This window comes from Ricinus communis, chromosome 4 (assembly GCF_019578655.1).
Source record: "Ricinus communis isolate WT05 ecotype wild-type chromosome 4, ASM1957865v1, whole genome shotgun sequence".
In the NCBI taxonomy this organism is placed as follows: Eukaryota; Viridiplantae; Streptophyta; class Magnoliopsida; order Malpighiales; family Euphorbiaceae; genus Ricinus; species Ricinus communis.
The window spans coordinates 29,878,250-29,904,883 of record NC_063259.1 but is presented as its reverse complement, the minus strand read 5'-3'; the positions used below and the strand labels follow the sequence as shown (position 1 = coordinate 29,904,883).

The 26,634-nt window shown below is 35.5% G+C and overlaps 3 protein-coding genes and 1 long non-coding RNA gene across 6 annotated transcripts; 3 read left to right on the top strand and 1 right to left on the bottom strand.

The window, feature by feature from the left end:
* Positions 1 to 1,674: 1,674 nt before the first annotated feature.
* LOC8258290 (DNA-directed RNA polymerases II, IV and V subunit 6A) lies at positions 1,675 to 3,329 on the top strand. Of its 2 annotated transcripts, XM_048373477.1 has the most exons (6): positions 1,675 to 1,843; positions 2,176 to 2,209; positions 2,291 to 2,463; positions 2,560 to 2,611; positions 2,847 to 2,914; positions 3,062 to 3,329. In XM_048373477.1, the coding sequence occupies exons 1-6, from the start codon at positions 1,809 to 1,811 to the stop codon at positions 3,129 to 3,131; spliced, it is 432 nt and encodes a 143-aa protein (XP_048229434.1). In that variant the 5' UTR covers positions 1,675 to 1,808; the 3' UTR covers positions 3,132 to 3,329. The 2 variants fall into 2 exon arrangements, with proteins under 2 accessions (XP_048229434.1, XP_048229433.1); XM_048373476.1 differs by having other exon boundaries at positions 1,680 to 1,843; positions 2,176 to 2,463.
* A 4,145-nt stretch (positions 3,330 to 7,474) lies between these two features.
* Positions 7,475 to 10,200, top strand: LOC8258291 (F-box protein PP2-A13). The gene is made up of 3 exons (XM_002510789.4): positions 7,475 to 8,069; positions 8,180 to 8,298; positions 9,510 to 10,200. The coding sequence occupies exons 1-3, from the start codon at positions 7,749 to 7,751 to the stop codon at positions 9,928 to 9,930; spliced, it is 861 nt and encodes a 286-aa protein (XP_002510835.1). The 5' UTR covers positions 7,475 to 7,748; the 3' UTR covers positions 9,931 to 10,200.
* A 6,313-nt stretch (positions 10,201 to 16,513) lies between these two features.
* Positions 16,514 to 19,208, top strand: LOC112536359. The gene is made up of 4 exons (XR_003080391.2): positions 16,514 to 16,946; positions 17,127 to 17,284; positions 17,801 to 18,421; positions 18,586 to 19,208. It is a non-coding gene; the product is annotated as an uncharacterized LOC112536359 (long non-coding RNA).
* Positions 18,979 to 26,247, bottom strand: LOC8258293 (probable transcriptional regulator SLK2). 2 transcript variants are annotated; one of them, XM_015724934.2, is made up of 10 exons: positions 26,117 to 26,247; positions 24,212 to 25,456; positions 23,942 to 24,073; positions 23,524 to 23,572; positions 21,856 to 22,070; positions 21,708 to 21,776; positions 21,388 to 21,488; positions 20,841 to 20,934; positions 20,680 to 20,749; positions 18,979 to 20,190 (listed from the first exon to the last, which is right to left on the bottom strand). In XM_015724934.2, the coding sequence occupies exons 2-10, from the start codon at positions 25,124 to 25,126 to the stop codon at positions 19,286 to 19,288; spliced, it is 2,550 nt and encodes an 849-aa protein (XP_015580420.1). In that variant the 5' UTR covers positions 25,127 to 25,456; positions 26,117 to 26,247; the 3' UTR covers positions 18,979 to 19,285. The 2 variants fall into 2 exon arrangements, with proteins under 2 accessions (XP_015580420.1, XP_015580423.1); XM_015724937.3 differs by having other exon boundaries at positions 24,212 to 25,179; positions 26,117 to 26,235.
* Between the last annotated feature and the right edge of the window lie 387 nt (positions 26,248 to 26,634).

The following is a 26,634-nucleotide window of genomic DNA, read 5'->3' as shown; positions in this document are numbered from 1 at the left end:
ACAAAGTGGATCAATATATAATGAAACAAAGATTTAGCAAAAGCATCGCACGTATAAATAGACAAACGAGCTCAAATTGCAGCAGCAGAAAGCAACCTTAAATTTCATAGTTATCTTTCTGGAAGAAGTAGAGGCTGTTCCTTTTGCACTGTTATGCTATATTTTTCATGTCCAGTCGTTCAAGATTTCAAGATTTGACACCATTTGGAAGAGACCAAACTTAGCAATGTAACAAAAGAGGCTAAAAAAGTGAATTTGTTTGGTAGCCATATGCAATCCAGGGCAAATTCTTCTTCCTCAACTCGGAGGTATAAAAAATCACGCCCTTCGAATTGAGCCAAGGAAACTATCAGGTTATATGACAATGGTTCTTCCCAAACTGACGGATACGCCCAATTGTCCAAACATTCACAAATACTCCTTTGGAATTGTATAATTCAAGACTTCACAGGTTCTTATAGCACAATATTGTGGCAAAAGAAATGGCACGGGAGGATGTAATCACAACGTTTCCTTGACACAGGCATTTATAAATGGAAGTTGACAAACTTCAAATCCTTTTATCGGATTTTGTTGATTTCTCTGTCAAGCTCTTGGCGAACTTTCTTCAAGACCTCTCTGTTCCTGAACAACTCAGCCATCGCCCTCTCTATTGTCGTTGTAGTAGTGTCTATGCCTGCAGTAAACTGTTGCTGCAACAGAAAATGATATTCAAAAGAAGCAATAGAGAAATGAAAATCAATATAAGATTAAGGAGTAAAAGATGTGAAAAAAAAAAGGTAGTTGATTGTCCACATACAAGAACCAACCAATTGATTCGACCATCCTGAAAACCATTTGCAAGATATACATCCAAGAAATCATATCTTGAAGTGTCATTATCGATGTGCCTCTTTTTATTCCTTTGGATAAATTGCCCAAACAGCATAAACTTCATTGATGGACTTTGTCAAGTTTCTTTTCAGACCCTGTGGATCCAACCCTTCAGTTCAGACATAAGATAAACATAAGCAGTATTTGCCTCCATCATCCTCCACCCTATTTTAATCCATGAGCCCTGTCTTCATCTTCCAAACTAAAAATTCCTTAGGCCAATACACGATTAGAAAATGTGTTATGAACAGTAACATCTCCATCATTGGCTATTTGTCCGTTCTCGGCAGCTACCTATTGTACTATCGGTTTCCGTCTATTTTCTCTTAATGTTGCTTGGGATGCAATTGCTTTTTCAGAGAAAAGCTGAATCTTGCACAAGGTTGGTAAAGACTTCCAGTGGTCATTGCATGTAGGTGCCCAAGCTGAATCTCAAATTTTGGTATTCAAAAATTTGGATATATTTTATTATTTAAAATTAATAAATATATCAATTATTTATTAATTTAGTATATAGATAGAGACATACACCAAATTTAGACAAGAATTTCTAATTTTTTTTAATACATATGTATATTTTTTATAAATTTATAAATGAAATTAAGTATTTTGCAAAATAAAAGCATATCATTAAAATAAATGCTTTCAGAAATATAAAAAGAATCCACCCAAATTACATTGGATTTGGTTTAATTTATCTATTGGACTCAGGTCCGATTTATATTAAAAGGTTGATTTTACTAGTTGGGCCGAATGCTCACCCTTCTGTCTGACCTTATATATATATATATATATATATATAGTCCCTTAAAAGGTCAATGTTTTATGTGCTTATTTATCGAAACAAAACAACACGAGATAAGCGCAGTAGGGTTTTTGCTTCAGTTTTTCTCTCTTAGGGTTTTTGGGCACAGAGCAAGGCGTAGGAGAAAGTAATGGCCGATGATGACTACAACGATATGGATATGGGGTTTGCTTCCATCCCTCTCCTTAATTCTCTCAACACTTGATAACAGAATCTTTTTCTTTTAACAAAGAAATTTTTTTAATAAATAAATTATATCTTATTCTAGGTTCTCAAGCAATAGATAAAGTTTCCCTAAATTAGCACATTATATCTGATTTCAAGCATACTTTATATAGAATTAAGATTAAATTGAAATGTCTGTAAACATTTCTTAGTAATTCTGTAAGCTATATTCCGTTTCTTTTTATATAAATGTACAATCAAGGTCTTGTAGGTATCTTTATATCGAATGCTGCTTAACCTTTCTAAGATTCTGTAATTCACTATTGGTGCAGATATGAGGATGAGCCTCCAGAGCCTGAGATTGAAGTAAGTAGTGCTATTATATTGATGTACATTGTAACTCTTTTACATTATATTAAATGTCTTTGGATTGGAATGATTTGGCAGGAAGGAGCAGAGGAGGATGTTGAGAACAATAACAATGAAGATGTTCCTGGGGATCCAATCGAAACTGAGGATAAAGAAGAACAGGAAGCCGCGGAACGACCTCGTAAGACATCAAAATATATGACAAAATATGAGCGTGCTAGAATTTTGGGAACTCGTGCTTTGCAGATCAGGTTTCTTCATATTTTTATGCTTAAGAATCTTATTCTAATTGTTAATTATGCTGATCAAATTTGAATGGGATTATAAATCTTCTCTTTGGCCTTCAGCATGAATGCTCCTGTAATGGTTGAGTTGGAGGGGGAGACAGATCCACTTGAGGTAAGATTCTTTTGGTACTTAGGAAACATACTGTGGGTAGCTCGCTACTTTAATGAAGAATTTGCTTTTCTTAGAATTATTTATAATTTCAATATTGTCGATCCTTACGTTTCATATTTATTACCATTTTCATGGAGCAATGTTTATTAGCTTTTGCTATTAGCATCCTACATTGCATGATATGGCCCCATTGCATGATGTGGTGTTGACTATGTCTAATTTCTTGTTTGTCTAGATTGCTATGAAGGAACTTCGAGAGCGAAAAATACCTTTTACCATCCGTCGCTACCTCCCTGATGGAAGGTGAGGTTTTGTGGTTTTAAATGATTCAAATCGTTTGATTTGAAATATATGATGTTTGTGTGGTTGAATATTGAAGTATATAAATATGGAATCTGTGTTCCTCTGACCTGTTTATTAATTGGTTTTTTCTTTTAATCATACATCCAGTTACGAAGACTGGGGAGTAGATGAACTGATAGTGGAAGACTCTTGGAAGAGGCAAGTGGGAGGTGATTAATCAACTGGCATTTGGTAATTGCAGCTTGTCATTTAGTCATTGCAAGATGGCTTCCAAAAGCTTGTATAATATGCTGTTTTAATTCTAAACTGGTCCCTTGAGCACTGCATTATCATCTAATCATGGAAGGATAAGGCTTCTAGATATGTGTTAACATTTGGATAATGACCTGAAATGAGATATACAGTTACTGATGTATTTTGTTGTGGCGGTTGCTTTTCAAAGACTATTGTGAATCTGATTTGCTCTTGTGCCTGGGAACTTTGTGATTTCTAGCCCGCTTAACTTCTCATCAAGTACCATCAATTGAGACCGGACTCTATTTAGCATGTCGAGCATTCAATTGCAGTTTGCATCCAGCATCTGAAATCCCTTGAATATATTTGGATTAGTACAGGATTGGTTTCAGTTTCACTTGAAAAAATGTTATTCGTGCCGCATATGACAAATTTTGTCTTGCAAATGGAAACTATCAGGGATGTCGTTTTGGTTAATTAATTATGGACTGGATGGCTTCTGTGTGTTTTGGGGTTTAACTGAAGCATTCGACCTCTCTCCATGTGCTAAAAGCACAAGCTTCGAATGTCTAAGGCGGCATTTGCTTCTTACGGGAACAATGACAAAGTATGAACATCTTTTTGATCTTTTCTACATGAGCCCATAACTCGATTCAACAAATTAAAGAAACTTTCTTTTGTGTAAATTACTTAATTCTTAATGCGTTTTAATCATATAATCTATTGCTACATTGGTATTTTGATATTCATGGCTGTTGATCATTGAAAGAGAGAGAGAGATGTCGGGCCCTTGCAGCATGGGGGACCAATTGTCGTTATCTTTGCTAGGCTATCGCAAGTATTTCTTGTACTTGGCTATCCATTTCAGGATAATCAATCAACTGGTGGTCAGCGAGTCATTAGGTTACGTGACTGATAACAATGTTTTTACATGCTTCTCAATTCCTTATATTTTGTTCTTAAAGAGTCCTCTTTTATCCGTATTCAACCTAAATAGCGGGTCTTAACTGACTGCTCTTACTTCCAAGATAATTCTGAAATTGTAACCGTTTCTTTTCTTTTGGAACTCGTGATTTCGTCAATGAGTAGAATACTTGCTTGATGGTTGTGATTATAGTTCAGTCTTTTCTTGCATACCTAAGAACTGATTTGGCTCGATAGCACGCATTTCAATAACAAATTCGCTCCTGTTGAAAATCAAAAGTACCATACGATATCACATCCATTCGCAACCTATAAAATTGCCAATATTTAATTGTTAGAAACTTGCATACGTTTTGGAACATAAAAATAATGAAAAATCAGTATTTGAAGTGAATAAATTTTGCTCTCATCTAGCTAATACTTAATAGTTCGAGTTTTTGCCACATGAAACAATTATTTAAAAGTCACACTGGCTTTTCCCACGTAAACCCAAAGTTAGAAATTAGAAGAAATTTTAGAAAAACAGAAATAAATTAATAAAAAAAAGGGACCACTTGAGCTAATAATTGAAAAGGCAAAATTAATAGCACATTCAAAGGGAAAAAAAATTCAAAATCCGCCATAGGTATTAATCTGAATTAAGCAATTTTTGTAATACTATCCATAATGCCTCGAGTAGTTATGTTACTATTGAAAGTTGATAGCAACATTATTTCGAGATTAATGTAAGCTACCAACAAGATGACATAATCCTGATAATTTTCTAACCCAAATAGGGTTCATCTATTTCTGAACCTAAAACACATTATAATAATACTCAAACACCCTTATAAACTTTATTACTTTCAAAAAGTAAACAATATAACCCAAATAATTTTACAAAACCAAAACTACAATCAATAACCCGTGATAGCAAAATTTATCAACTTGAGCTTCATGATTTCTTTATATCAAGTAGGGGCTTAGGATATGAAGCATCAAGAAATCAGAGCTACTTTCCATTTGATAGATATTGTCTATAGGACCCCATAAAAAAAAAAAAAGATATTGCTATTGGAATAGAATCATATCCGTTTGCAGAACAATTGCTAACTTCCTATTGCACATGTAATTTATTTCCATAAAATTCAATAGTACTATAAAGTTTTATTATGAAAATAAATTTATACCTTCATTCCAACACGCTGACGAACTAATGTGTTGATATATATATTCTATATTTTTTTTATAATTATACACTTTTAACTAATAAAATTTATAATTATTAAAATATTATAATTTATAGAGATTTGATTAATAAAATCTTCTCACATCCTATAAATAAAATTGAAAAAATAATATAATAATATTATATATATCATTAATAAATACTGTATATATAAAGCTGTTACCTACTGGAAAACCTTTACTCGTGCGTATATTCGCAACACCTTTTTTCTCTTTTTTTCGTTTTTGAGACCTCCACTCCACACACGTGTTCCAGATGCACATAACAGAGCATATATATGTCTTCACACGTGTTGTAGATGTGGATGAATGTACGGACAATCCTTGTGCTGACTCATTGCCACGTCTAGTTTAGGGTTTTACAAAACATCAATCATGTGAATTAGTGGATCATATAATTCGTTTCAATAAATTAGAGAAACTGAAATAGCTTTTTTGTTAATTAACTAATTAATTAATTAAATCTTTTGTAATCATTTCATTACCTGCTTTATCGATTTTGTTCACATCCATGGCTGTTGGTTCCCTTCGAAACGAGTGCCCGGCGGCCTTCGTAATATGAGGGACCAACGGTCGCTTTCGTAGTTAGGAAATTCGATTTTCTGTTTTTTTTTTTTTTGTGTGAGAAGAAGGAAACTGGATTGTTTCTTGTGCTTAATTATCCACTTTACGACAATTAATTAAATTGTTGTTCAAAAGTCCTTAATCCTCCTAATTTCCTTTTAGAAATGTTAGTAACGCACTCTTTTAAATAATTATTTTTTTTATTGATTTTTTAATTTAGTAATTTAACAGTTATTTAATAATTTAAATTAATTTTATATAGTAATTTGATTCATTTTATCCGATTTTATAAAATAAATCACTAAAAGAGCAATTGTTTAGAAGAGTCTTCAAAAGAGAATGTTACTAGCATTTCTTTTTTTTTTTTTTTTTAATGTGCTTTATTAGTTAATTATGCGGTTGATAACAACCTAATTCTTTCAAAATAAGTTTTAATCTTTTTCTATTTTCATAAACACTACTGCTGATAAATTTAAAATGAATCCAATTACAAAGTGGGACCAAAATGCTTCCTAGTTCCTAGATTGATGGGTGTGAATACGATTTGTTTTGTTCATACATAATCAGTCAATTATTTCTAATCAAATATTACGATAGGCTATTTGGTTTGTTTCAGTGAAACTTTTTTACTTATGCTGATATAAAATATTTAAGGTAAAGTGTAGTACTGCAGGAAAATAAGCTAATTAAAAGTTCACTTTCGTTGAAGGTTGATGGCATTTGTGACCTGTAAATCTTTTTTAGTGAAGATGAACGAAATATGAATAGGGAGGGGGGACGAGTGGGATATTTCGAGTACCTTACTTTACCATTTTCAGAAGTAATAATTAAGGTTGCGGTACCTAATGATTGATAAAATTAAATTATTTAATAGAATTTTATTTGTGATTAGTGTTAATATGTTAAATGACTATTAAAAATATAATTTATTATATTTACTAATATAAATTAATAAAAATAATTTATAATAACTATAAATATTATAAATAATTTTTCAATTTAATTATATTTATTATTAAAAATATTTATAAGAAATTATTTTAAAGTAGAAATTTAAATTTAAATATTACTAATAAAAATTTATAATCTTAAATATTATAATTATTTAACTATAAAAAATAATTTTAAAATATAAAAATCTAATTAAAACATTAATTAGTAGGAATTGAACTTTTATTTCTTAAGAAAAAAAAGAAGATAACAACTCGTAAGCGTTACTTGAAAGCAAATTCCGATGTGAAAATTGTGGTTTCTTAAATTGTGGATCAAAAAGTTTGAATTGTGTTTAACAATTATATAATAGTTATTAAAACGACATATCAATAACCCAAACAATAACATTTTACATTATACTTTTTTTCTCCCGATTAGTTACTAAATAAAGATTATAGCATATAATCAAAATTAAATAAAGCTAACTATATATATATATATATGGACTGTATAATATCTTTATATTATTTTAAAGATAGGTTGCATAATATTTATTTTTTTATAATATTAACAGGTCGATTTTTCCCACACGTTTGTATGACCGATGAATTAATTACTAATATTCATACAAAATGAAATTCAGATTCCAATTCCAATTTCAATTCCATGCCCACTCATCTACACGTCCCTTTACAATCCCATCGATTATTGAAATTGTAGCAAAAACAAATCAGATTTTAGAATTGCACTTTATCCCTTTTTACATCTCTTGGTCTTCAATATACTTTCTCTTTCTCTCCTTCATCCAAAAAAAAAGAAGAAAATGGTGAAAGCTTCCGCTTTCTCTCCTCATCTTTCTCATAGAATCTATCACCTCCTTCTCTATCTTTAAACCCTTTTCTTCTTTTTAATTCTTTAATTTCTTGATATTCTTTTATTTGTTTGTTTCTTTATGGGAGCTGGTTTTTCTAGTTTTGCCTCTGATAGTAATGGAGATCCTTCTTCTCTAGGACCTACTCTCGGTGATGTGCCGGAGAGTTGTATCTCCTCCATTCTTATGTGCTTGGATCCACCAGAGATATGTAAACTTGCGAGCTTGAATCGAACCTTTCATGGCGCTTCTTTAGCTGATTTGGTTTGGGAGACAAAGTTGCCTCCTAACTACAAGTTTCTTGTTATGAAAGTCTTGCAAGAAAGTCCTGCACAAGTTCTAAGCAAGAAACAGATTTACGCCAGACTGTGTCAACCTAATTGCTTCGATGGTGGCACCAAGGTATAATTTATATTAACATTACAGTTTGTCTTTTTCTTCTGGGGCTATTGAATATAAAATTTTATAAGTATGCATCTTCTTTCTAAAATAACTAATCAAACTTTGTACAGCAAGTCTGGTTGGATAAGAGTAGTGGAAAGATTTGTTTGTCCGTTTCATACAAGGCCCTGAGAATTACTGGGATAGATGATCGGAGATACTGGAATCATATTTCATCTGAGGAATCCAGGTATGTGTCAGTGGTTTGGTTTTATTATTTATTTTTCTTGGCTAAGATATTTGGTAAAATAAGTCAGATGGCTGAAGAAAATGACCCTATTTTGCTCATTTGAGAACTAATTACAGCTATTTGCTGCTTGTTAGTTATGGTGGGATTCTGATGCTCCACAGCACAATGTTATGGAGCATTTAAGTATGTCACCAATAAAAGAATCAGGATATATTTTTAATTGAAATGAAATTAAAATTCATCATTGTAGCAAAAAAAAGGCATAATTAAATAAAGTTCTTAATCGTTATAATTAAGGATGGTGCTAAATGAACGCTTTAGCTGTTTATCCAAAAGAAAAAAGAAAAGAAAGATCACAATTGCCACGTCAATTTCCATCCTTCATAATATTCCCAAAAGGACATTACCATACTACCCCATATTACAACCCTTCAATGTTTCAAGATAATAACCCCTCTCAGAATAAAGAAAAATGTTCCAATATAACCAGAAATTATGATGGGATGGGCATCATAAATACCCAAGTTGTCTATGGTCCCAAGCAAAATGACAGCAAAGAGTTATGGTTTTTGAAAATAGATGCTTCCTTGAGTTATTAATTAATTTATTAAATGCCTTTGGTCAATAATTACTTTTCATAGTTAACCTTTTGCTTTTTCTTTTTTCGTTGGGAGGGGTTTCTTTCATAAGTATATATGCTATTAGAAAATAGAGAGGAGAATTGACTGAAAATTACAAGTGGCAATAATGGAAGCTGAAAAACTTAAAGATCTTTGTTTCTTTTAAATGTTTGAAAAGTATTTTAAAGTTGGTAGATTTTGTTCCAATAATATATTAAATAGCTTGCCTTCTGACCAAACTATTCTTTTCCATTACTTCTCCTTGGCCGATGCCTTATGTAAGACCAAGAAAATGATCAATTATCCTACTTCTACACAGGTCACACATAAGCATTACCTTATAAGATATATTTAGGTTGTCACCTTCTCTTGTAGGCTGGCTTAACACACATACACAAGAAAAAGGATTCACATTTGCCTTCATAAATTAATAAACCCAAATGAGATTGACCAATTAAAAGTTTGTAGCTCATGATAGTGATCAATACTGTAAAGTAGGCAATGGGTTCTCTTGAAGGATCTTTAGATGACATTGTTACACAATCCATAATAATAAATTCGTATCTACTTCTTTTATTTGACTGATAGCAGGTTCCAAACGATTGCATATCTTCAACAAATTTGGTGGTTTGAAGTAGTGGGAGAATTAGAGTTTGAATTTCCACCAGACAAATATAGCTTGTTCTTTAGACTCCAATTAGGCAAGGCCTCGAAAAGGTTTGGCAGGCGAGTCAGCAACATTGACCAAGTCCATGGATGGAACATAAAACCCGTCCAATTTCAACTATCAGCATCCAACGGTCAACAGGCCTCGTCAGAATATTACTTGCACAAACAAGGAAATTGGGTTCATTACAGAGTCGGGGATTTTGTGGTTGAGAACCCTAATACACATGTGAAGATCAAATTTTCAATGACACAAATCGATTGTACACATACAAAAGGCGGTGTATGCCTCGATGCTGTGTTCATATGCCCCAGTGCATTAAGAGAGAAACTAGAGCAATTTTAAAAGCTTCAGGATTTTATCTCTGTAGGTATGTTATATAGATATAGGAGAGGTACGTAGAGGAGAGAAATATATATTTAGGGAAAAGGGTTATTTAATATTTATTTTTTCGTGCATAAAAATATTTTGCCTTTGAAGCAAAAGCATGCACATGGAAATTTTTATTGTATGTTTTCAGGTGCAGCTGGACCTGGGGCTGCTTGTGATTGTGATTTTCTTGTTCTGTTGAGGCTCCATCTACATTGTAAATAAGATGTTTATTGTCTCTATGAACTGAATCGCACAACAAAACTTCCTAATCCTATATCCGGATTCATCTATATTCTAGGAAAAAAGATAAATAAATGAATTAGACTTCTAAATACATTTGAGGATTATGTAAATCTCATTCCATTTTGTTTCTTGGGATCTCTTAAGCCACAAATGGAACCTATATGATAGGAATTTACCAGGTCGAGAATAAAAGGTTAAACGTAATGGAATAAGCCTCATTGGTTATTCTCTTTTTCCTTGCTGAGATATAAAAAGCAGGAGCGGTTGTTAATTTTGATTGTCAGGAGTAACTGTTTGTTGAAAATCAGAAAAGACAGCTGATACATATATTTGTTTAGAAGTTTTCTAGTTGCTTTCTTTCTTGTGCTTGTGCTGTCTGTGTGCGGCATGTGATTGTGAAGAAAGAAGTACAAGTACAGAAGAGAGACCAAGTGTAGGAGGGCTGTGATAGGGCCACAGCTTGAGTTGCGAGAGCGACAGTGTATCCGTTTAGTCTCATCTACGCATCCAACGCTAATCCGAGGTTGGCATTCTTATCTGCAGATGGCCTGGACCCGCCACTTCTGCTCTCTATTCTTCTACTACTAATTATTTCATCTTCTTCTTCTTTTTTTATTTATTTATAGCAATTCTTTTCGTATATATATGAAATTACTATTTCTTTACTTTATAAAATTATTCCATTTTATGAAATTTAAAATTTTTCATAAATAAATATCTGAACTATAGCAATCTAATCAATGCTTATTTGTGGGTAAAAATAACAATGATATTTTTACCAAACTATGAAGAACAAATACAAAAAAGTGATAATTTTGTAAAGTAGACAATAGAGAGATAATTACTTGCTCAATTTGACTTTACGGTCTGTGAGTGGAACTCTTGCATCAACATATTGCATTATCCTCTCTTAATAATGAAAAGAAAATAATAATTTATTTCGTTTTGGGCCACGACATTTTTATGGTTTTTATTTTATTTTTGAGAATGATGATTTTATTTTTTAAATAGAATATATTTATATATACTATTAGGTTACTTTACTTGACAAACGACTGGTATGTTTGTCACATAAAAATTCACATAGTAAATAGCATATGTTGACATTAAAAAACAATTTGACGCTATAAGAAAAAATTAATTAAAAGACCACTTATTTCTCTATTAATAAATGCACAGAGATTGAATTATTATGTTATTAGTATATCTTTTAAAAAAAATTAAAATTTAAAAGTCAATTTTTATCCGTCTACACTAATAGAAGAAAAGCATTATCAGGATTAACGATACTCCTAAAGTATATTTGAAAGATTTTGAGATTAACATTAATCATATAAAAAGAATTAATTTGATTATCTATTATTGTTGAAGACAGTAAACAAAAGGATTAAAGAAAAGGAGCCTCAGACACTGCACAGGCAGAAAAGCATGTGTAGGGCTACTCATCACAGGCTACAAGAAAAGGGAGCAACCATCCCTGTGACAGGGAGAGGTCACTTAAACTTTTCCTAAGCAGAATCAACCTTCCCTAAGCAGAAAGGGACGTTGGACATAATAGTTTACAAGGCAACCATTGTATAGATTAGGTTACCGTTGCATCTTATGTATATATATATTCAAATCACAAATTGTAATCTCATAATTCTAATAAGAAAAACCTCTTCATTGATTACAGAAATCTAACATGGTATCATAGCAGGTTTCAAACCTGTGAAGTATCAATCAAAGCAAACAAAAGCCAACCCCACAAATCTTTTCAGAATTCCTTTCGGAAATCCATTATGTCTCAAAATGACAACAAATTAACCAGTGTAATTTTGAAAGGTAATCAAAATTACTTCGAGTGGTCTCTGTTTACATCAGCCTCAGTGGCAAGAGGAAACCAGGATTCATCACAGGGACCAAACCCAGACCCAAACCAGAAAGGCTAGAGGCCCCGACAGAAGAAGAAGCAGAAAAGATAGAAGAATGGCAAACAACAGACCACATGGTCATGTCGATGCTAACTAACACAATGGAGCCACAAATATCCAGGCTATGCATGTTAGAATCATCACAAACAATTTGGACAAAAATAAAGGGGCTATACGGGCATCGACAAAACTTTGTACACATATTCAATCTCAAGCAAGAACTTACACAAATCACACAAGGGACAAAAAATGGCTCAGAATATGCCACAGAAGTCTTAACCCGATGGGAAGAACTCCAAAATTACCTTCCCCCGATAATTGACCCACAAAAAATTCAAAAGAGAGCAGAACAGGATCTAGTACACACTTACCTGGGAGGATTGGACTCAAGCTATGAGAGCTTAAGGTCACAAATCCTCCTGTCGACCGAGCTCCCAAAATTAGTGCTGTGATAGCGAACATCCAGCGAGAAGAGACTCGCAAAAGCCTAATGAATGTCTCTCTCCCACTCAATGCTGTCGAAAACTGCGCTTGCTCTACTCGACGTCTCCCTACTCACGATTCAGCCCGGCCAAGTGAGAACCAAGTAGCATCGAATGATGTGACCACCGTAAAAAATAGGGTTACCATCGTGACGCTTGCTGGCATCTCCACCCCCAGCTAAGGCCTAATCGCGGGTGGGAGAGAGGAGGAGTGAAGCGAAGAGACATGGGATTTAGGTTTGGCAGAGCAGCTGGGAGAGAAGAAAAAGAAAACCCTAATGATAAGGGTGAAAGATAGGCAATTTATGGGCAGTTCGAAAATCATATGCCGACCCAGCTCCAGCTCAATTGACCCAACCCGACCCAGCCGACTCAGATTCGACCCGACTGACCAGACCTGACAATCCGACCCGGCAGTTTCCACCATGCACCTCACTCAATTGCTGTTCCAAATTCAAGCATTGGTTCATTAACAGTCCGACAGGTCAGGTTCGGTATTACCTTCTTCTTTGAAAATTGCTAACATTTGTCAAAAGAAAAATAACTGGATTATTGATTCCGGAGCCACCAATCACATGTCTTGGAATCTAATGAATTTGCAGAATCTTGCACCTATTGCTGATTCCTAACATGCGATGGTCGCTAATGGAAATAGGGCCACTATTTACGGCCAAGGCACTGCCACACTACTTAATAAACAATTATATAATGTGTTACTACTACTTGATTTTAAATCCAATTTACTGTCTGTTGGTAAGTTAACTCGTGATTTAAATTACAATGTTATTTTCTTACCATTCACAGTGCAATTTCAGAATCGAGTAACAGGGAAGACGATTGGTGAAGGGCGACTAGAAAAATGACTGTATTACCTTAACGACCCAACCAGCCAATGCCTCACGGCCTCTCCCACTATCAATCAAGGCATGTTGATGCATTGGCGGTTTGGGCATCCATCTGATTCTATCTTAAATAAACTATTTTGTTATAAATTAAATTCTAGTTGTTGTGATGTGTGCAAATTTTCAAAACATACTCAATTGCATTTTCCTTTATCTTCCACTGTTTCTACCAAACCTTTTGAATTAATCCACTCTGATGTTAGGAGCCATGCCCCTGTTGAATCTTATAATCATTACAGATATTTCATTACATTCATTAATGGCTATTCCCGCACTACTTGAGTTTTCTTGCTTAAGGGAAAAAATAAGGTTTTCACTTTCAAGAATTTTTCCATTTTGTTCAAAATCAATATGATGTAAACATTAAAAATTTCCAGTCAGATAATGGTACTGAGTATATCAACAAACATTTCACTGGCTTTTTTAAACAAAAGGGTATTCTGCAGCAAACTACGTGCATTAACACCCCCGAACAAAACGGGGTTTTTGAAAGAAAAAATCGTCATCTTCTTGAAGTCACTAGGACTTTGCTTTTCCAAAATCATGTCCCTAATATCTATTGGTCCGATGCCATTCTTACTGCCACATATCTAATCAACCGATTGTCAAGTGTCACCTTACAGAATCTAAGTCCATTAGAAATTCTGAAAGGACGAAAAATAGAATTAGGGCACATTAGAGTTTTTGGATGCCTTTGTTACGTTCATATCAAACGTCATCACAAGTTTGACAAAAGTTCAGTTAAAACCATATTCTTAGGATACTCTTCACAAAAAAGGGGTATAAATGCTATGATCCCACCACTCACAAAACATATGTTTCACGGGATGTCTCGTTTATCGAAAATAACTCTTATTATCCTCGTCCCTGTCAGACGCCTCAATCACACACTCATGGGCCACACACTCCACTATTTTCGCATAATTTTGTTTTTTCTGACAACAGTCACCAGGACCAGGATGCTCACTCCGAGGGGGAGCCAACTATTCCCACATGCACAATTCCTTCAGGGGGAGGAAGTGAAAGCAACGACTTAGAAGACGGATCTGAAGTCGGATCTGAATCTACTCAAGAAGAAATTGCCTTGAGACAATCCACTTGACAGACATGTCCCCTGTAAAACTTCGAGACTATGTGTCTCACAAGGTATTGTACCCAATTCAACACTTCATCACATATGATAACATTTCAAGTACATACCAGACGTACCTAAGTAAAATTACGGCTCACACCGAACCCACATCCTTCTATGAAGCCAACACCAACCCAAAGTGATGTGAGGCCATGAAAGAAGAACTCCAATCCCTAGAAAAAAAAACAACATATGAGACATTATGCCTCTACCACAAAAAAAAAAAAAAAAACGTAGGGTGAAAATGGGTATACAAGATAAAATACAAGTGTAATGGGACAGTTAAAAGATTCAAAGCTAGGTTAGTAGCCAAGGGATTCACCCAAACCTATAGAGTTGATTACCAAAAAACCTTTGCCCCAGTTGCAAAAATGATTACTGTTCGGATTCTATTATATGTTGCTATTAACCTAGGATGGAACCTCTTTCAAATGGACGTAAAGAATGCTTTCCTTCAAGGTAACTTAGAAGAAGAAGTTTACATGACCATTCCCCCAAGACATAAATCTACATCAGACTCTTCGTTGGTATGTAAACAAAAAAGGCAATCTACAGTATGCCAAACTAAGCCTCTTTTTTTTAAATATTAATTTCAGTAAAAGCACCTCTGATTCCTCTATGTTTGTCAAACATACACACAAACATACTATTGATGTCCTTGTATATGTTGATGACATTATAATAACAAGTAATGACGACCAAGAAATTGAAAAGGTCAAACAAAGTCTAAAAAGGGAATTTGACATCAAAGACTTAGGTCAACTGTCATATTTTCTTGGAATAGAAATGGCCAAATCAGATAAAGGGTTGTTCTTATCTCAAAGGAAGTATGTCCTCGATCTACTAAAAGAGACTGGAAAACTGGGAGTCAAGCCAGCCAATACTCCTATGGAAACCAAAGTCAAACTTAATTTGGAAGATGGTGAGCCTGTCTCGGAATAGGCCAATATCAGCGTCTGGTAGGAAAGTTAATCTACTTAACCGTTACAAAGCCTGATATTACATATATGCAGTAAGTATGGTAAGCTAATTCATGCACACACCTCGCACCAGCCACTCAAAAGCCATTGACAGGATACTTAGGTATCTCAAGGGCACCCTAGGACAAGGAATCTGGATGAAGAAAAATAATACTAACACCATAGTTGGTTTCTCTGATGCAGATTGGGCAGGGAGCTGTGATAGAAAATCAACTATAGGTTTTTGCACCTTCGTAGGGAGGAAACTTTGTGACTTGAAAAAATAAGAAACAAAGTGTCGTGGCAAGGTCAAGTGCAGAAGCTGAGTATCAGGCCATGGCCTCTACAGCCACTGAACTTACCTGGATCAAGCAAGTCCTACAGGACTTAAAAATTGAATACAATGGATCTATGAAAATGTATTGCGACAATCAGGCAGCATGTCATGTTGCATCCAATCCAGTGTTTCATGAACGTACCGAACACATTGAAGTGGATTGTCACTTCATCGGAGAAAAAGTACAATCAAGAAAAATTGAAACACCATTCGTCAGAAGCCATGATCAGCTGGCCGACATATTTACGAAAGCTCTCAATAAAATAGTCACCAAATCATTCTCAGCAAGATGGGTTCCATCAACCTCTACAAACCCAACTTGAGGGGGAGTGTTGAAGACAGTAAACAGAAGGATCAAAGAAAAGGAGCCTCAGACACTGCACAGGCAGAAAAGCTTGTATAGAGCTACTCATCATAGGCTATAAGAAAAGGGAGCAACCATCTCTGTGACAAGGAGATGTCACTTCAACCTTCCCTAAGCAGAAAGGGACATTGGACATAGTTTACAAGGCAACCATTGTATAGATTAGGCTACCGTTGCATCTTATGTATATATATACTCAAATCAGAAATTGTAATCTCAGAATTTTAATAAGAAAAAACTCTTCATTGATTTCAGAAATCTAACAATTATCCATAGAGAAATAGTCCTGTCTCCCTTTGTCTTTCTCTTTCTGTCTACAGTTTCAAGTATCAGATTTTTCTTTTAATGGTGTTACTGAAATCCATACTCAGCCATTCCACGACGAATTCTGATTTCTTTTGCTTTTCTATGCTGCGTTCTTCAAATACTGAATAATAATAATTTTTACTAAGAATAACGCATCGCGTTTGCATATCAGCATAGTTTCAGTATGGCTTCCCCATATACTCATCTAAAGCTGTGCGATTTAAGCTGGGTCATCCCAGGTGTCCACTGCAATTGAAGAATGATGCCACTGTCAATGCTGATTCCAGCCAGGGTTCATTGGATGGCTACAATATTCGGACTTGTACTCCACTAGAATATCCTATGACTCAGGTCAGTCACTCTGTCCAATAGTAACTTATATACGATTTCAGTTAGTAACTACTAGCTAGCAATTGATTTTGCAAAATATTAAAAATGATAGGTGCTTATCAGATCAGAATTGTGAAAAAAAAAAAAAAAAACTGGTCTTTGCAGGTATTGAGTGACTTCATAAATTTGAACAACTTGCAGGAAAACTGCTTGCAATTTCAGGTCTCGAGTGACTTCATAAATTTGAACAACTTGCAGGAAAACTGCTTGCAAAAGTTCAGGTTGCCAGTATCGGAGGGATTCTGCTAGTTGAGCTACTGGGTAGAGTGCAGAGACAAGGATGGACTCTACTATATATGGTCTCTATCTCTCACTCTAATTACATTTGGCCATCAGTTTTTCTCAAACATTCATGAGTAGATTTCCTATATCTTTATTTGAGGGCATGTCCATATGTGTACATATGATGTTAGGCCTCTTAAGTTTGAAAATTCTTGCTTGCTGCTATACCATCAAAATGTATTCCACTTCAGATGATATAATCATTTTCTAATAGCTGTTTCACTTCAGATTTTATGTTGTTTATTCAATGTCTACATGGAGAAGATTACTTGTATCTACAGTTTTGGATTTATCAAATAAAATGTACAACTTTCTCACTTTGCATACAATATAAAGTTATGGGGAAAACGGAAGGGGGAGAGGGTCTTTTTGTTTGGTTTCAACGGAGGTTCAGAATTTCTAACTAGCAGTTTATCTATGACATGGACAACGGAAACATTAACTAATTTTCCTCTCTTCCATTCCTCTCTCTCTCTTGTTTTTCCAATATCTGCTTCTTATTACAATGCCGTTGGATTCTTTTCATGGTGCAGCATCTCCCATGTTCAGGCTGTGGAACGACCCCTTTCACGTCCATTTGATGTAGAAATACTTGATCCAACAGGAAAATGTGCCTTAGATTATTGCCCTCAAAGAGAATGCAGCATATTGTCCAGCAGAGATGGCTGGAATATCTCGCATGCACTCATTTACTGCAAGATTGATGGAGAAGGGCATAAGGAGATGGGATACGATTCTGAACGCACGGCTAGGACTGAACCACTTTGTCAAATGATTAGGATTTGGTGCATGACTCAGATGAAGAGCTCATGGCATAGCCTTTTAATCACGGTCATCTTCCTCCTTTAACCATTCTACTGAAGTAAGATGAATGATCAAGTTTCATTTTGTGCTGCTGGTTTTTAGAACCCACTGTCACCGATGTAGTAAAGAATGATTCTGTTTTTTCACTAGTTTGATCATTTGGTAACTAACAGTGGATACAGATATTATATCTGGTTACTCTTGTAACTATTTTCTATAGTTTCCCCCAGCTTTAGAAAGTTACCGATATAGCAGATTCTCAAAATAAGATGAGACCTTTCTAAAGCCAGCCAGAATGGATAGCATATTACAACTCGATACAGGGCTTTGATTGCTCAAGCTGATGCAAGGTATTTTAAATCTTTTTTAGTCCTCTTCATTTCATTATGGTGATTAATCTTATCTCAGCCAATCCTTTCCCATAGAATAATTAGTTCTTATTACAGACAATTGGGGAATTGTTCTTAGAATTTCGTTAAGATCGTACACATCTTAATTCTTATTATCTCTGTAGACTGATATTTATAGTTCATCTATACGAGCATTACTGGTGGAGCTTCATTGAACTATCTTTCCAAGAACCGTTGGGCACATCACCAGATTGGTCTTCAAACAGGATATCAAGTTTATATTAGCTGGAAATTTGTAGAAGATGTGGACATAAGATTCCAGAAGTAAACTTAAAATAAGAAGGAAATTAAGTGCGAGTTTCCTAATGTAAAACAATGTCAGTCTTAGATTGACGACCTCGGAGAAAGGGGAAGCAAACTGCATTGATCTCAGACAGGGATAAACGAATAGCATAATGCATACATTTTACAGAGAGATTAAGTTGGTCGTAAATTTCCTCAATAGCAATCGAAAGTACAACTCCACGCCATTGAAGCATGAAAACGCACGAGCAAAGTGACAAAAAATTCCATATTGCAGAACTCATTAAAATATGATATTAGTTGTTCCAGTTTTCGTCCGATAGATTACACTTGCAAGACTTCACAGAAAGCCCTCAAAGAAGAAAGAAAAGGGAGGATGTGAAAAGCAACAAAAACAGAGAGAAGCTAAAAATACCTACAGAAATACAAGTGCCTGATGTCACCACAAATTCGACAATTAGAAAAGCAAGGGTGGGGTAAAGCAGCTATTTGATATTCTGTACAAATATATAATGCCCAATTTCACCCAATGATAGTGAAAAATGGGCCATGCCATGTTAGTCATGCCTTCCAACCATAACCCATATTATCATCAAGGTCACTGTTAAAAAATCCATTTTCAGTGAACTCGTGAGCAATATCTGGAACAATGTCATCCTGCAAATGAAGATTATGAGGCAACTCCTGCACTTTCTGGTTAAAATTACTATTACCACCAGCTGCAGAAGAATCACTGTTTGAAGCAGCTTTAAAACTGTTGCTCCTGCTTGGTGCAGGTCCTGCAACACTTCCTGACACAGTAGGAGCAGGAGTAGGTGCATCTGAAGAGTTACTTCGAAAACCTACTCCATTTCTTGCCATATTCCCATTTTGATTTTGTCCAGAAAGAGAATGCTGCTGCACTCCTCCCCCACTATTATTAGACATCTCCTGAAGCAGTTGTTGGATCATCTGCTGTTGTGACGCTTGGTTGCTAGGAGAGGACTGTGGATGGTTCTGTTGCAGCAAGCCATTACTACTTAAGCTTCGTTGCTGCTGCGGCTGTTGTGGAGGAATTTGAGGACTTGAAAAACCACTTACAGGTAAGTTCTGCAAGGATCCTGCTACAAATGCACCAGGTCCTTGGAAATTCGAAGATGGGTTCTGATTAGAATTATTAAAAGATGAAGCAGCCTCTTGTTGAAGCGAGCTCGAATTTGAAGTCATTGAGTTTTGCCTCATGAGTAGATTCTGGTAGTTAGTCAGTGCTAAAGCAGCCTGTGCTGAGCCACTTAAAGCCCCTCGATTAGCCATATGGTGGTTGTTGCTCATATGGTTGTTTATGCCAGGATGTAATGCCATCAGCTTATTAAGGGTGTTCCTGTCAGTTGGCAAGCCTTGAACATTTGCTAGCTGCTCCATTTCCTGCATCTTTTGCATCTGGAGCTTGGCTACAGAGGTATGCCGAGGATAACTTTTCAAGCCCTCTGCAAGTAACGGTTTGGTAAGGTAACAAAGCAAGATTGTCATTTTTTAGAAAATGGATTGGCTACAAAATTTGAGAAGACAGAAGTGAAAAGCAAAATAGTGGTTCCCCTCCCCCCAAGAAAAGAAAAAACACAAAGTAAAAGATGAAATACTTCAGTCAGAAAGCAGAAATAGAAAATAAAATAAATTCAAGTGATAGCATTATGTAGGATTCCAAACTAATGAAGTGATAAAAATTTTGCCCTAATCTTCAGCTACAATTTAAAGTTTAAATCAACGCTTAAGATCCCACAACAGCTTGGAGGCACTTCAAGAATAAGACTTGATTGAGATGTATACTTGAATCTGAAAATATTTACATTGAACCCCATAATTGATATGCGAACCTTGCATTTCAATACTGATTCAGAACTGAACCCCATGCATAGGACAATATATACAAGTATCCACATAACACAAGCAAGAGCAAATACAAAAGGAGGGATTACCTATCGGCCCAACGTTTTGCTCCCGGCAGAAATCAATCAGATCCTTCATGCTGTTGACAACCTCAGAAATCTGTCAAAAAATGAAGTGAAAACACAGGAAAAATCACAACAGAAGCTTATCTCAATTCTGAAATCCAATTAAAAAACAGCTCAAATAATACCTGCAGACATCTGACATATCTTTTGGAAAAACCCAAATCGTTTAGAGACTGTAACTCCAAAGTCTTTGCAAGCTGACGCCCAGCAGTCAAGACCCTTGAAACAATTCACGTTGAATTAGTATAAACCATCAATAAGGTCATATTCGACATTCAGCACAACTACATCATGTCTGTCAAGTACTGGATATCCCTGTAAATCTAGATATTACACTAGATGCTCAATCCTAATTGTATTAACATAAAAATACATTACTAGGCAGATCAAACACCATAGATGCAATTCTGAGTATTAAAATACTTCTTGTTTGTTACTCAAATCTCATTCAAGCACATAGAAGTTACTTGAAGATCACTGAAAGCACCCATCATTTTTTTCTTTTTCATTTTGTAGCAAAGCAGCATCGTGATTTGATCCCAGTTTTCACTCAATCATCGCTCAGTGCATTTAGCCCTTTAAAAGAACCAATGGACTTCAACCAAAAAGCATTGCATTATCAACATCTAACCAAAGAAAGAAGGATACAAATGATTTTTTCAATTTACTCACATATTGCTGTTTGTTTGCAAGTCCTGCTGAGAAACCCCATCAGCTCCACTTTCAGCAATTGTGCTCTGGCATTTCTGTGCCACCTGAACTAACTGATTCACCTGCAAAGTAGCATTAGGGAATTCAATCTAAGATTATTCAAAACAAAAAGCTTCAAAATTTATATTTCATACTTTGTGGTTGATATAGAAGATATAATTCATTTTAAAATACCAAGTACAATCACTAACAATGAACAGGATAGAGAGTTGCAATACAGCTCTCATGATCATTGGGGCAACTCAACTAAAGCTACAGAAAATAAAATATCAAAACAGTACCTGTGGCGCAACCACTCTTCGTGGGAGAAGTTCTTCATGACGCCGTGCACAAAATTCCCAAGACAAAATCTAAAACCCATATGCATATAAGAAGGTTATATCAACATATTTAACAAGTGCTAATGCATGCGCATGAAATGATATTGACCTTCAAGTCATGTGTGAATATGATACGAAGTTGACCCTCACGGACAACCCGAAGTTGCTCATATACGCTCTCTTGCACTGCTTTTCCATACTCTAGCATCATTATTCCAGAAGGAAATCTACATTCCCTTGGCAAGTCCAAAAATAAAAGCTCATCGATGACACCACTGCCAAATTTGATTTCATCAAGTCTAGGAAGTACTTCGAAAGTGGCCTCTGTAAGAATTGCAGCAAACAACGAATTCAATTAATCATGTCTCCAAGAAACTTGTAAAGGTACTAACTCGCAATAATCACGTTAACACGAGCTTTGAAGGTGAAGCTAGATTGCCCCCGGGAGACTCACACGAAGAGCTGAGAACGAAGACGCGCTAAAAGAAAATCTCTAAGAACATGTACTTTATCTGATCAAAGAATATGTTATAGTCCTTGTTTATTCTTCCTCTTCTTCTTCTATGCCTAACAAGGTCTTCCCTCTCACCATAATTGAAAACATTGTTGTCATGTTGATTTACCAAAAAGAGTTCTTAAGTCATTTTAACATACATTTGCTAAGTGTAATTACATAAAGGGGCCTTGTAGTAAAAAGTTGAAAGCAAACAATATGCAAAAATTGGTAGAACAAATTTTTCATAAACCAATGGTGAGAATCTGAACCTAAGGGCGAGTATGCTGGGGGATGAAGGGCACTAAAAGTTAAAGGGTAGACTTATAACCCTCTTTCCCCTTGTTATAGGTCCCTCCATTTTATGATCAGTTCTCCCTTTATCCAACGGAGGGAAACAAGCCCATAGCAACTGTTTTCGACAGTTCTGCTCCTAGCACAACCTAAAATATTTTCTTTTCCTAAATCCAGATATGCCCATACCAGTATCATTTTGTTTAATGTCAATAAAAAACTCCAGGATGTAGTGGTTAGTCTAGCTGTGCCTAGGAGAAGCATATGATACGGAAGCCCCCAAAAGGAATCCTGAAGAAATGAAATGGAAGCTGCTAATGACCTAAATTTAGCACAAGTAGTTCTCTACCACATTTGTAGACTGAAAAGAAGTATACAAACATATAAAACTTTGGAGTTAGAATGCACTGTTATATCATGGCAGAATGACAATCACAGGGAAGGCAAATGAAGTTCTTAGTAGAGAGTCCAGCTTGTTCATATCCCTCTTTAGATGAAAACACAAAAGCACATGGCAAGAACTATAACAGATAGGTGGAAGTTAATTTTACAACATTGTTATTTTCTTCTGGACTTGGAGCTTTATTACCAAATCAATTATGGAATGACAATACCACTCTCTTCAAATTTGAAAATCAAAATACTTCGTAAATTCAACTACCATTGCAAATATTATACACTACACATCTACAAAATTTTGAATTAGTAGGACTAACTTTAAGGAGTCATATTAAATCAACTCAAAAGGTAGACAAAGCTCGATGACTTTTATTTTCATGGAACACCTCTAACTCCAAAAACCTCCAGACAAAATCAACATTTTCTTTAGCTTTTATGAGTCAAGGACCTATTCACTCTGCTCTCTAAGATTATTACCAGAATTAAGTCAGTTGCTTCCAAAGTGGACCACTGCACAAATTCAAGTATCAAAGTTTAATGGCAATCGCTTGAAGCGCAAAATTCATGAGAACTGGTGTCTAAATCTCTTACCAAATCCTCTTCCAGATTTAGAGCCGCAAATGTCACACTGCCATGCCTCCTGAAAACCAAACAGTGAAAAGGGAGCCCTTTTACGTAAGTGCAATGCTAAAAGTTTTGGTTAGATATAATAACAATAGCATAAACTACTCCCAGATAGGTATATGAATCACTGAAGGAGCTAAAAGTATAATTTACAGAGCAATATAGAAAACCAACTTGCATAACTGATCAGAAAAATGATAGGTACATAAGTACTCAAAGCAACTAAATGTATCATGTACAGAGTAATATAGAAAATCAACCAGCGTAACTGATAAGAGAAAACGATAGGCACATAAGTACTCGAATCATTATGATATTATACATAAAAAATTTCGCTTATGAAGCAAACATTAAGGAAAGTACAATAACAGCGCAAAAAAATTACCATAGCTGCCTGAGGGAAAACACCTAGTGCATGATGCCCAACATTGTCGTATAATGACAAGCACCATCTTTTCTTTGCACGAGGTGAATAATATTCTGCCACAAATTTCCTCCAGTAGGCAATAGAATTCTCCTGCAAAATTAAATAAGACTAACAAGATTATATTGATGTTACACCTGCAGAAACTGCTTAACTGAATTTAAAGTTGTTATTAACAGGTCTGTACCTAAAAGAACACAAGTATTTATACTTATGAAAATATGAACTTACAGCTGGTCTTTGTCGCTGATGATACAGATATTGCATCAACCGGCGCGCACATATGCCTCCATCATAAGGACGCTTGATAGCAGATGCTGGCTGCATTGCCTGTTGTTGCATTTGCTGCCTCAGCTGCATCTGTTGCTGCTGCTGCTGCAACTGGGCTCTCTGCAATGGTGGCATAGATTGGAAAATTTGCTGCTGTTGCCTCAGTCTCTGTTGATGAAGCAAGGTTTGTAGCTGCGGACTTCGGCTCTGCAATTGCATGCTGTCCTGTCTCTGAAGCAGTTGTTGCAAAACTTGTTGGTGTAGGATATCTTCCTGTTTGATATCCAATCTAGGTTTCTTTTGCACCTGGGATAGATTATTAGGGTCCTGTAGGAAGGTTCCAGTGGCTCGTGGTCCCATTGAAAGAGAAGCTTGTGGAGTTTGTGATGCAGGCAGGGATGAAGCACTTGTGGCCCCTTGTTGTTGCTGAGTCTGCTGGACTTGCTGTGCACTTGGATCTTGATGATTACCCTGCTGTACTACGGACGACCCATCGACAACTGAGGACCCTGAAATGCTGATATTATTCGATGTAAAGGACATAGGAGATGCTGGCAAACGCATATATGACTCTGTATTAATGCTTGCACTTCTCTGCAAATGGGGACCTCCTGAAAGTGCTGAATTTGCATCTGTCACCAAAGAACTTGCCCCAACACTTGGTCCAGAGTTTGCCACGCTGTTCAAAACCGCATTATTCATGTCCCCAGAAACCGGACCCAAATTGGGACGCCCAGTTCCGGGAATGGAATTGGATGAGTTACCAAACGATGAGGTCAAATGAGAGTTAACTACAGCCTGGGACTGCCCATCCCCCTGGAAGAAAATTCCTGAACTTGAGGAAGATTGGGCTAAAGCCACACGAGAAGGTGCCATGGCAGGCACCGCCCCCTGGTGGCAAGAGTCTAAGTAGCTCTCCAGAGCCAGGCCTGACCAGTATTTTCAGTAATAAGATACACTCAATCCACTTAGTATCTATAAGAAACTAAAACCCATTCAAGACAACAAAACATCTAGCCCAATAGTACACAAATACAGATTTTAACACAATATAATCACAATTCTCCCTCTTCACCAGCCAAAGAGAAAACAAAATCTAATTCCTTGTAGAAAATAGGGCCACTGATCAAGAAGACTATTGTTTAGACCAAATGTAGTGCAATATTTTGTGATCTGTTTGAGCTTTCAACAGTTTGTTGTAGGGATCTAAAAAAATGTTCAATAAAACAAACCAAACAATAGCATCAGCTCCAGGAAAACACACATTACCATAACACAGAAAAAAAAAAAAAAAATTTTGAAATTAAATACTCAAGAAACTAGAAACCATAGCATAAACGCCTAAATCTTTGAATATTGAGCTCCTCATCCACAGGATGAAAAGAAAAATACAATTCCCAATTGACCCGATCAAAAACCCTAATTAGTAGCTAAGCAAAAAAAAAAAAAAACAGCAAGACTAACTGATAACACAAACCCCCGAAAGTTGTACGCTTTCAAAAAGCCAAACAGAGAAAATATTGCCCAGCGCAAGCCATTAACAGCAAATAAAAGCTTAAACTGAAGTTAATTACACGCACTGAAAATCGAGGTGTGTCAAACAAACTTAAATCGAAATCGATACTGGCAGATTAAAAAGAATCCAAAATTAAACAGCAGTCTTACTTTAATTCAACACTTCAATTACAACTTAAACTGAAAGATCAAACAAGTAAAATAATTATCATCAACTTAATTAAAACATTGAGCTTTTTCATGCACAAGAGATCGATCAAAAAGTTTAAAAAACAGTACACAGATAAAATAAAGAAAACTTAATTAAAGAAAATAAAGTATGAGTAATTAAAGAGAAGAGAAACTACTAACCTTGAAAGAGCGAGCTGGACAAAAGCGAAAGGAAAAGAAATAAAAACGTTTCTTTTCTTTTTTCTTTCTTTAATTTTTTCCAATTTCTTCCAACTAAAAATCAGGGAAAGAAAATAAAAGAGAAAAGAGAGAAGAAAAAGGGTTCGACGAGAGGCTCGCTTTATATACCTAGCGGGAATTGCATAGAGGGAGTGACCGGCTGCACTGGCAAATTACCAATTCTATTACCGGCTGTTTCCGGTTAACCTTTCGACACGTGTCAACTAAGTTATTGTGTTGCGTAGTCGGTGTTAGATCGCGCGGTGGCGACGCGAGCTTGTGTTTGACGTGGGGATATCCTATTGGTTTATCTCAAAGGTTTGCCTATCATAGATGGGTAGGCCTATTAGGGCAATTTATCATGTACAATGATTTTACTCTTGGTTAGGCAATACTTGTTTGACACGTCATCCCGTAGGATATGTAAGGAAATGTATTGAAAATATATAGGTATTGTAGTCATCAAGGAAACGATATTG